Raw genomic sequence first — 12213 nt, forward strand, 5'->3', positions numbered from 1 at the left:
AAGTCATCTCAAATTAAATTTCTCATTTAGTCCAATCAGAGAAATGCTACTTAAACTGTGAATCTACCAAGCCTCTCTTTGAAGCAAAAGTTTATTTCGATTACCACCTCTCCGCAATGGCATAATTTGATCAATGGGCATAAAATGAACATCTGTGATTTTGTAATTAAATTGGACAAAATCCTGGAAGCCCCATGTAGGCTTTTTAATAGAGGAATTGTTTAGTTTTTTCCTACATATAGAATCTTGCATGAGCATGTAATCAAATAAACTACATATCTACATTTGTTAAGCGCTGTCTAATTTTGTATGTAGTGGCAATTTTAGGATCCTCAAAGGAGTAATCAATTATCAAAAAATGGCAATTCACACAGCCAGGGTACTTAAAAGCTCAATTTTGAGGTGAAAGAGATCTCTGTAAACAAATTAAAACGAATTTCTGATGTAACTACTCTGATCTTAATGTTGGTGCTCCTTTGTAACTGTCAGAATTCACAGGAATTTTAAAGGTCCTTTTAGTAAAAAATGGTTTGGTGAGACTTCCCATAGGGTACCGAGTCTATCAGGGACCAGGTATTTGCCAGGGAACTCAGCAAGGCCAAATGGACTTAATTGCAGGAACCGGCAAAGTACTAGCAGGGCCAATGAGAGCTTAATGGGGCCCAGGTACTGCAGGGTGTGGCTAAATTTGGTATGCATGGTCACACCCCCTCTGCACACTGTAATGAGGGACATTTGTCCCCCTCAGCAGCTCTGCAAATTGAGATCCCCCTCAGCAGCTGACCTGGGCCCCTCCAACATGCCCAGGCCTGGGTAATCAGTATCTGCCCCACCTCTCTTTCTGCACCCCTGAATACTAGCTGAAAGTAGTAGTAAAAGTGGCATATTGCAGTACAGGGATAGAATCCAAGAAGATGTCAAACAAGACATAGATCAGGGTCACCAGCAGAGACTCAGAAATAGAATAACAAGGCAATAGTTTGAGGGCACAGATGAAAGAGCAGAGGTCAAAGTCAGGCCTGGTCTAGTACACAAAAAATAACACTGGAGGTAGCAACATTAGCTAAAAACTGGAGAAGAGTGAGGAAGTCTTAACCCAGGAGGTAGATAAAGTTCTGACAACGAGGCATTAGAGGACTCTGGGGACTACACCAAGATGGTGGCACCCAGTGGTTGGACGAGTGCCAAAGCAGACTGGAGCCCTGTTGGAATAGGCAACCAAGCCGCAGTGAGTCTTCACCACACAGATAAAGTGACAGTGGTGGTTTCTCACATAATGGCCCCATGATTGGGTCATAAGGCTAGACTTTCCTGCAAGACTAGTGGTCATGCACAGTATTTTCTGATAGAAGGTCTGCAAGTAGTTGCAGAGCCAGAACAGGGCTCTATATCACCCTGTGCCAACCCCACCTTCTAAATCCGTGATGTTGTAATGTCACGTCCTGGAGAGCAGGGCTGCCAACTCTAAGAAGTGAAGCACTGTTAGCTATAGGATGCTGGATAGCTTGGAGCTGCTTCTGGCAGCTTCAAGGTGCATCCCCAGATCATCCTTTGGACACTCTAGGCGGCTTTGCAGCGGAGGTTCCAATCAATAGATCTACAATAAAAAGGTCTACAGTCTAGGTAGACACCAACTGGTAGACAAGAAATAGGTCGATAGGTACAAAAAGTTGACATGGTCAAAAGTTCGACATGGTGGAAAATCGACAGGTGCCTAAGCCTAACTCTCCCTCCCTGTAGCCTAACCCTAACCTCCCGGGGGGCTGCCTAACCCTAAGTCCCCCTAGGGAGCCCTAAACCTAACCCTCCTCCCCCTCCCCGCGGCTGTCCGCGCTCAGCGCCCGGCATCACTTCGATCGGGATGCCTGGCGCCGGTCTCCCGGTGTTGGTAAAATGACAGGCGTCTAGACGCCTGTCATTTAACCCTCGCCGGGATAAAGCAGTTGGGAAGCCGGCCGTCAGGATTAAGTCCCCCGGCTTCCCGACTACATACCCATTCCAGGCACCCTGCAATCCACATGCAGGTGCTATGGGACAGCGATGGTGCCACACCCAGGGCCCCACACCCTCTGTGACGGCATCACTTGCACACCCCTAGTTACAATCCAGATTGGTTACTATGGTCACTGCCACATTTCATGGACATTTAAAAATATGTACCAATTAATGAATACCCTTAACAACAAATAACTTTCCCACCAACCATTTAAGTTATATTTTGAGCAGTGTAACGTCTTGCTCAAGTGGAGAAGTGAGAAAAAGAACAGACAAACATATTGTATAAAATGTTGCCAAATACACTATTTATGATGTCTCATAAGAATCAAATATAAAGTTATCACGTCACTAGTCGAGGATAAAGATGTTGTTTATAGATGTTTATATAAGTTTTCCTATAATTATTGTTAATATACTGTACATGCATGTTGTGAATAATATTTGTATTTAGCAACTTTAAACTTTATATTTATTCATGAATGGCTAATAATGTGAGCACTTTACATTTTGTACTTTTGATTACAGAGAGTGACAAAGATAAAATATTTCACAGTTGTTTATATAGTTTTTTTTATCACTTCTACTTAAATCTTCACTCCTACATCTTCATTCAGATAGCAAGAGATTACACTGCCCACAATATAAATGATCAGTGGGAAAGGTCTTTACTATTAAGACAACTTAATAAGACAAAGCAAGTAAAGCCATTTTATCATGTAGATATTGCTGGCAGGTGCAGGTGTTTTAAATACAATTTAACATAGTAAAATTTGGATATTGAATACGAGATGTTATACTCAAGCTCACTTTGATATCTGAAAAAAACAGTTGGACTTTCCATTCTGTCCACATCCTTGGAGCCATTTAACCACTAAGGAATTGATTCGAATTATGCACACTTTGGTTTACTAAACATATATTCAATTTTGCACAACAGCCAGGATGTGCTGGTGTTCTGTCCATTTTGCCGACACCCCACAACTGCCAATTTTGATTTTTTTTTTTCCTTTCACCCCATTGAACTATTACTTATTATACATTGTTCTATGGCGTGCAAGGAAAATATTCAAAATTGGGAGTTGCAGGATGTAGGCAAAATGGGCAGAACACCGGCACATCCTGGCTGTTGTGCAAAATTGAGTTGGGTTGTGGAATTTTTTTTTATTCATTTTGAAAATTATAGTTTAGTGCAACTGTCACTGTCCATTAACTATTTAAAGGTTTGGGGGGGTTTGGCTCTAAAGTAAACCTAGAGATTTATTGTATGTATCTTCAGCAGTGGCTGAAAGCACAGTTTACAATTCTAGTGTTAGATAGTGGTGACTGAGTTCAAATTTTCCTCAAGTCTAAAGTCAAGTTTCTCTGCACAGTACTCTTCAGGGATTTACAGAAATATCTGCCACAACTTACTGTAGTTCAAATAGGATTTACCAAAGCTGCTTTAGTAAATATAGAGACTACACACAACATCTGAACCCCTAGTCAGAGTTATTTTTGTTGATTCATTCTTGAAACAACGTTTTAAGTTTGAACAGGAATTTAAAAAAATTCATTTTGTGGTTACAAAAATGTAAATGTACAATTTATTTTTCTAATAATTGTCTAGTATTATCTTTTATTTTAAAATGCTATTTTAACAAATATTTTTAAGAAACTGCACTCATATGTTTTTTCAATGTAACCATTGGTCAGGAAGGATTAAGGATGTGAAAAGGTAATTGTTGATTCACTTGCTTTTGAAATCTTGGTTCCATATAGTCGGCAACTCGGCGTGCGGGATGCCGATGGTCTGAATACCTTCACCTGTAGTCAGCATCCTGGCATGCTGGATGCTGACGGTCTAATTACTGGCACCAAAATCCCAACAGGTCGAGATCCCGGCACCAGTATCCCTACTGAAGGTAAGTATTTGGGGTGTTAGGGGGAGGTTAAATTTAGGCAGCAGGGTTAGGGTTAGGCATTAGGGGGTGGGTTAAGGTTAGGCACCAGGGAGGCAGTGTAAGGATTAGGGTGCGAAAAGGGGGAGGTTAGGTTTAGGCACTAGGGAGGGAGGTTAGGTTTAGGCACCAGGGAGGGGGTCTTAGGTTTAGGGTACAGGGAGGGGGAAGTTAGGCTTAGGCACTAGGGTGGGAGGTTAGGGTTAGTCCCGTGGAGGGAGGGTTAGGATAGGGGTTAGGGTAGGGATTAAGCCAGGCCTATACAAAATTTGGCCTGGTTGCATGTTGCATTACCGGTACGCTACATGCTATTAGTGTTTATTGCTTTGCATATTAGTGTGAGTAGCACAGTCTCAAAAATGTAGCTAATAATTGCACCAGTCTTCTATACTGCACAGGTTGGGTATGAAATCCCGGCTGTCGAGATGCCGCTGGTTAGAATACCGACAGCGGCATCCTGACAGCCAGAATCCCGACACCCATAGGAATGCACGTAAGTACACTCTCACACACATATTTTTTTTAACTAAGAGCTATATTTCTTAATGTTCTATAAACATAGTACAAAACAATGGTTTGACCATTATGCAGTGAACATGCACTCAATGAAAATAGTACTCTTCATATCACTAGTCATGATTGGTCTGTTGATTGCAACTTACAGATCTTTTGGGCCTCTGTCAATTACATTACAAGTATCTATACTGAATTAAAGAATCTACCTGAGTTCTACCATGTAGACCATTCTCTTGGATATGCCAAATTCTATGGGCTTCATGATACAATTAGTGGTGATTCATATTATTAATCCCTGTTCATTGCCGCAATTTATAGAAGGGGGAGGGTCTTAATAAAATAGCATCAACACGTCCACCCAAACTTTGATCTCCTGTGCCACTGACAGTTCATACATTGCCCTGCACATCGGTGTTACTATCTTGTAGATGGCAGCACCTATAATGCCAGGGGTCCATAGCACACCTTTCATTTAACACTGGACCCCTCAATAATACATTGGGGAGAAGTGCGCAGATACCACTTCTTCCCCATATCACCCCTTCATAAATCTCCCTCTGTGAGTAGACCTGGAAAACATGCATTGTTAGTGCTCCCTGAGGAATGAGTTTGGGAAACACTTAAAGCCTTACCTTGCATTGGTTAAAGGTTGGAGTGTTTTTTAATCAAACCCGATGCTCTGGATATCGCTACAATGTTTTGCGCTCTAAATCTGAAAAGAATTGTGTTTGTCTGTCGGCTTCGATTCGAAGGTGATCCTCTACGAATTGTGGCATATGAAAGTTGAATAATATTGGTCTTTTTTTGCTTGAACACGCAAATCCGGCAATTCTCCTGAAACTGATTCAATTCACAATTGAATCAGTTTCAGGTGAATTGTTGGATTTGAGAGTTCAAGCAATAAAAGACAAGTATAATTGTAATTCCTACACGTTTTCAAAATATTCCTATTGCTCCTGGGTTTTTTCAATCAGAATGGAATCCATAATAGATAAAGCTTTGCCCAAACACAGCAAAATAACCTATTTAATTTACAGACAGTGATGCAGCTGCATTTGTCTCCTTTTATAAGCATCATGATTAAAGCTAGACGAATATAGAAACTTTCAACATCCAAACACGCTACTGATTTGGTCGTCTATTGATTTTGCGATTTGAGATGCGATTTGACAAATACAATTCTTAGTAAATCCGCAATTTGTATGTGTGTCAATGTTAAGGGTTCGAGGTTTGGTTAGATGGTGCATTGTGTCGATTTCGTGTTGAGTATAGTCATGAGGTGCAATTTGGGCTTACATAAATTCCTGATTTGCAAAATAGCACCAAAATCTCCCAAAAATACCATATCGACCATACATGATTCTTAGTAAATTTACCCCTATACTGTAACCTTGTGTTGTCATACATTTTCTCCTTACAAATGTTTATACATAGAAATATATAATATGATGCTTACATCAGTGAAACATATTTAGTTGATTATTCTACGGGCATTCTGAGTTTGGATATTGTCCTTTCATGTGATAGTTTGCATACACATTTACTATATGACTTTAAAAAAAACTATGCCAAATTGTCTTTGAAACGTGATATATACGTTTTACCTTATCTACCTGTGTAGTATTGCATGTTTGGTTGTTTATATATAGAAATCTACATTGGGTTGTCAAGTTCATGAAATATAAGTATTATTTGATTGTGTAAAAAATATATAAAAAGTTTAACAATATAGACCTTGTTGGTCAATAAGACACTGCAGAATCATAAGGGAATACTATTGAACCAACCTATTAGCTGATTGCAGGTGTTATCTTAGAAAATCCAGTAAGAGCTGCCAGCAGCAAAACTGGTACTGTAAATATCCTGGAAACCAATTGTTCCCATAGGTAATTATAGGGATGTGTTGCTCAAGATGATCCTCTGGTTCAAATACTGTCACAATACAAATAACATTTGCAGGTTTGCAGCTTTAAGCTATAGATTTTACACAACACCATTTATTAGCCATGTGTTTTTCCATTGTTTTGTTTTAGGCTTGTATTGAACTACAAGGAGGCACATACAAAATCATTATTCTTTTATCACAAACCATGCATTAGTGCTTTGGTCAGTTTATTGAATTGTCTTTCTAACAACACAAATTTTCATAAATTGCCTTTTTTATTATTCTTTGTTTTTCATTTAGTATTTGTAGTACCAGAATACATCTCAATATTTTAATATTTAAATTATATTAACTAATTATATTGGCTAAATTGCTAATGTATCTGTTTTTTATTGTTATTTCACCTTGCAATTATAGGCTCTCTTTTGTTTATATTTAGAATTGATTAAATATATTAATTTCTATATTTTTTAGGGTGATCCAGGTATACCAGGAGATCAAGGTCCACGAGGAAAAACGGGTCCATTGGGTGAAAAGGGAGATATAGGACCTGTTGGACCACATGGAGACAGAGGTTACCCTGGTCAACCCGGAAGTGAAGGTCATCCAGGTCCACCAGGTGCACCAGGAATAGCGGTTAGTTTCAAAATTATGGTTCAATGTAACCAAAGGATTAAGCCCTCACAGTGACAATATGTGACTCCTGAAAAAGGCATGGTTTAATATTTAAAATGAAAAGCAACGGCAGCCATTGAGTTTTTCTCTTCTCTCACTATCTAATGAAGGTAGGGGCTGTGTAGCTTGTTACAACAGCGCATGTCCCTGGAGGAACAGAATTTTCAGATCATGGCTGCTGCAGATCATGGCTACCGCAGATCATGGCTGCCGCAGATCATGGCTACCACAGATCATGGCTGTCGCAGGTCATGGCTGCAGCTCTACAAAAAGAGAAGAGGGCAACTGGAAAAAAAAGATAGTAAGAGAATAAATAAACAGATTACAATGGGTAACCCCGGGGTGGACAATGGACTAAAGAAGAGAATATAAACAGAATATCATGGCTAATGATAGAAAAAGAGTGTATCCCCCTTCCTCCACAGCCACTTAGGTCACACAATGCAGTCACCACCTAGATCTCTACTTGTGTGAGCAGCACATGTCCTAGACTTCCTCCAGCCTACCCCTGACTGCTGCTTCGCTTTATGTTTGTGTGTTTATGTGCCTCTTGTGTCCCCCCTTGTTTTCCTGTATCTATATATGTCCACTTATCATTTGTTTTTGTCTATTTACAACAGTACTTCTAATGTAATATTTGTACATCTCTCGTTTCCCCTATCTTCCTGTTGCATGAATGTTTTCCCATGTGTGTTTCTCCTTCATCTTGTATTTGTGTGTCCCTATTTCCATATAGTTGATATTTGTCCCTCTCTGTCTCCATCCTTGTGTATACTGTATACTGTATCTGTCTTTTTTCTTATCGTACCATCTGTGCCTATTGTGCACTTACTGGTGTTTCCAATTGAACAGAACAGATCTGAAAGAATAAACCATTTTTAAATGACTTTAATCTGCCCACACTTTCTGAGATGGCAATAACAGAACACTTATTTCACTTGTTTTTCCTAATAAGTATCTGTATATTTTTCTCTTGCACGTTGTTGGTTGCAAGCTCCTATTAAAGGTGGGACCAGGTCTGAGCTGATTTATCATAATTTAGGGCTTTTCATCACAGAAACCTGCAATTTAATGACAGTATGTAGATTGGAGATCAGAGTGATGACAGTTTCCTTGTGCCACCATTGAGAGAGACTGTAATCTGCAACTGACTCAGGATGGAGGCCAATTTAGTACAGCTGAAGACTAGGTATATTTAAACTTCTCAGATAAAAATAAATAGAAAATAAGTGGGCTTAGTGGCAATAGGTGGAGTGTTATTGACAGTAAGAAAAAAGTGATAGCACATATAAATTTTATTACATTAATAGTAGAGGGCAAGCAGCATTGGGATAGTCATGTCCGTGTCCTACTATAAGTTCTTTCGAGGTCCAGAGTCTACTGAATCACTAAATGTCATTAAGTGTTTCAAAGTAACCCACAATCGTATCTGTATTTCACCCATGTCTTTGTGCAGGGCTATTTTTCTGGGAAAATAGGTTCAGGAACTGTGGGTGGAGCTACTGGGGGTGGAGCTATAGAAAAAAACAATTCTATATATATTATATATACATATATATATATAGTATTTAGAAAAGAAGGCACTCAAAAGTGACTTTAAAATAAAACTTATGTTATGGAAAATATATTTTGGCCCAGGACATTACATCATAGTAAATGAGAGTTCCTGCTTGTTCCTGCTGAAAAATATCACTGTCTGTGTGTGTTGTCAAAAGGCAGATGTTGGTGAGGAATCAAAGCCAGAAAGGACCAGATCCCGACAGGGTAAGTATCTAATCTATCCCTAATCTTTACCCCCCTAACCCTAACCTCCCCCCAAGTCCCTAACCCTAACCTCCCCCCAGGGGTGCCTAAACCTAACCCCCCCTCCCCGCACCCTGAACCTAACCCTCCCGGGGGGGTGCATCAACCTAACCTCCCCCCCAGGGTGCCGAAACCCTAACCCCCCCTTCCCCTAACCTGACCCTAACCCTCCCCCAGGAGCCCCTAACCTAACCCCCCCCGCGGCTGTCCACTGCCACCGCCTGGCTTACCTTTGTTCAGTATGCAGGGCGTCGGTCTCACAGCCTAGGGCTAATGATAGGCATCGGGATTTTGACACCTATCATTAGTACCTTGCCGGGATATGACAGTTGGGAAGCCGGCAGTCGGCATTTTGACCATCGGCTTCCTGAATGCATACCATTGGTGATATTGTAACAGTAACATTTTATCAATTACAAGAATGTACTCATATGGAGCAAACTTAACTAGCAACAAATCTTATTTTAGTGTCTGAGGACAATGAATGCTCTCAGTAAAGACTTGAGCTGTTCCAAATATTTTAATGTACAAAATTATTCAACTGAGTATAGGGTTAAACAATAATATATAAGGGAAAAAAACGGTCAAAATGTAGTAACGTTTTCTCATTGTCTTTGACATAGAAATTGGTCTTTTGTAAATCATTTATTTTGTGACAGCTCCCCAGCCACTGCACACAGTTGCTGAATGTTTCCAATGCTGCTGGGAATATTTTCCATCACATGTCCCTATCTGTTCTTTTCACTTCTCCTGTTTAGTTCTCAAGATTATTTTACTTGCTTGATTTTTTTTTATTGTTTTTATAATTTCCTCGCTGTGTTTTTGTATTATCTATTGGCTATCCCCAAAGCAGAAATATAACACAAAAGCAGACCTTGCTGCCTATCAGTATTATTTCATATTAAAGGGTGTCAGATTTTTCTATCTTTTTAAATTTTATGCAGCAGATTTTTTAAACTTAAATGTATTAAAATTCTTTTAGAGTAATACAAAAATAACAAAATTAGAGGTAGCGTAAATGAGAAAAGTCAAGGATATTTTATAGATTTTAACAATACCGTGCAGCGTGTCCTACATAGATTGGGAGCTGCATTTTTTTCTGAAGACAGGATTTTACTGGACAAGTGGACCAATCCCCTCCATGGATTACCACAGTCGGTGTATGGGTAGTATCTTTTTTTATATTTGTTTTACAGTGAGGGTGCAGGTGCCAGTGGGCTCTTACTAGCTGGGCATGCTGGTACTTGTTGTTCTCCAAGTGTCTGGATGCCGGGGCAGGCTTACTTGGACTTGGTGTCCTACAGTAAATAACACAAAATAATTATGTTTTTTACAACATTAACCCTGCACCCAATGCCACCAGGGGTGCATGGAATAGATGCTCTGGAGGGGGGACCCCATTTTATTTTTTGGGTTCCTCTTTCCAAAAATTTCCAGCCTAGGGCTAACCAGGGATAATCCTTTGGCAGGGGCATTTCATGCTGTGTGCCTCCTGCTATGGCCTTACCACCCCTATTGGTTTAGCCCAGTGCTGATTACTGAAAAATAGTGAGATACCCAGTCAGTTATCCAGTACCAGACTGGGCTCAGATATCCAGGGCTGTTATTCTTTTTTTTTTTTTTTTTTGGGGGGGGTGTTTTTTTTTTTAAATTAACCCTTTAATGGCACTTTTTAACACCAAAGCCTACACAGATCATACAGTGCTTTGAATGCGCTGCTGATTTGACAGCAGTCTGTGGTAAACTGGGTAAACTGACTGATCTTGCACTCAACAGAAATTGTTGAGTATCACCATCGTAATCATAAAACATTCTGGCAATGTATAGCGAATAACAAATTAACTTCAAATGCAAATATTTGTACATTTACCCTTTTACAATGGACTCTACTAGTGGCGGATTTTACCTAGGGTCTGAAGAGCTGCAGCCACTCCAGTACAATCTGCCACCTCAGTGAGCCAGATGCAGTCTGTGACTGGCAGCGGCTTCCCATTGGAAGCACTACCTGCCAATCATACACAGGACAGGTAGTCCCAGGTGTTTTCTCCCCCCGGGATTCCCAGTCCGGGATTTGATTGGCAATGAGCATGCTTCCAGTGGGAAGCCAATCCTCTGCATATCAAGCAGCCCTACTCGGCTTTCAGGGCTGCAGCCGATGCAGTCACTAGAAGCCGGTGTTTTGTGTATCTGCGGCTCGTCTGCCACATGTGCACATGCACCGGTCTCGGCTCCTGCCAAATCCATTATCCACTAGCGCCAATACCTGGCTGTCCAGGACTACGGTCTCTCTCTTCTGACCTGCAGTGCAGAGAGCTGCAGCATGGGCAGCAGCTCCCATCATCTAAAAGGGTAGGATTCGCTGCTGAACTCTACTTTCCCCTTTTGTACAGTTTATACACCAAAATTAGTTTTATGTATCCAGACCCCCTGTATGTCTGTGCTGGGATATAACATTTAATGTTTAGCATTGGAGGATAGCTCTGGCAATAGAAGAAAACTTTAAAATGGCGCTCAAAAACAGACACATGGGAGGCAAAAAATGATGACCCTGTGCTGTGCATATACACTTAAAAATGTGGTGCTCAACATAGTACCATGCCCTCGGACCAAATGCTTACTAAACATGCAATATCCTGTCTACAAATGCCACACAAATACAATCTATTAATGTCACACATTATGCTTTCTAAAAAAAATGTAAACAATATTTTACACTTACAAAAAAAAATAAGGAAAATAAATTATAGTGGAAGGTAGATCCAATCCCAACTGATATACTGTAGTGCCTGATTTAAAGTTCTATGCAAACCAAATGCTTTATGTACGTCTCTGATGTTCGGCGATCTGTGCATGGTCAGAATCTGTACAGCAGATTGGGGTGAGGAAGGAGTGGTGATGGGGGCCGGTAAGGGATGGCAACAGCCAGTGTTACAGAAAACCTGGGCATGTCAGCCCCTTTTTCTGGGTGTGCGGAGGCCAGTGGCTACGTCCTTAGATGCAGCTTCACTGACTCCGGAAGCGTGAAATACACAGCCATCCTGAGTAACCTGAGGGTCACTTAGATGACCGATGTTCAATCTGATCATGTTACAAAATCCGGCAGTGGGTGTAAAGTTATTACATAAGATGCCTCCAGCGGCTTTTGCATATTTTAGCACAGCCACAATGTACAAAGGCACAGCAGCTAAGCAAAGGTGTCCATCTATGAATCAGGCCCATGGCCCCATCTTGGCATCACAAGAGGGAAAGGATTATGTGATATTGTTGATGTAAATGCAATGTACCAAAACATCAATACAGTTTTATGGTTATACACATTATACACATACCTGCCAGTTCTAAAATTAGAGTGCCTGTATATTTTACTTAGATTAATTTAGACTTCTTCTACACAGGTCA

The 12213-nt window shown here is 40.4% G+C and overlaps 1 protein-coding gene across 5 annotated transcripts in view; it reads left to right on the top strand.

The window, feature by feature from the left end:
- The window catches only part of COL19A1 (collagen type XIX alpha 1 chain), a 762134-nt gene that overhangs the window by 711887 nt on the left and 38034 nt on the right, over positions 1–12213 (top strand). For all 5 annotated transcript variants that reach the window (XR_015878306.1, XM_088471134.1, XM_088471139.1 and 2 more), the window contains one exon: positions 6811–6972. Coding sequence is in view for 4 of the 5 variants with exons in the window: in XM_088471134.1 (XP_088327260.1) it covers positions 6811–6972 (162 nt within the window). In the remaining variant the exon portion in view is untranslated. The remainder of the gene's footprint in view (positions 1–6810; positions 6973–12213) is intronic.

The sequence above is a fragment of the Taudactylus pleione genome, unplaced genomic scaffold (genome assembly GCF_031769625.1).
Source record: "Taudactylus pleione unplaced genomic scaffold, aTauple2 ptg000015l, whole genome shotgun sequence".
In the NCBI taxonomy this organism is placed as follows: domain Eukaryota; kingdom Metazoa; phylum Chordata; class Amphibia; order Anura; family Myobatrachidae; genus Taudactylus; species Taudactylus pleione.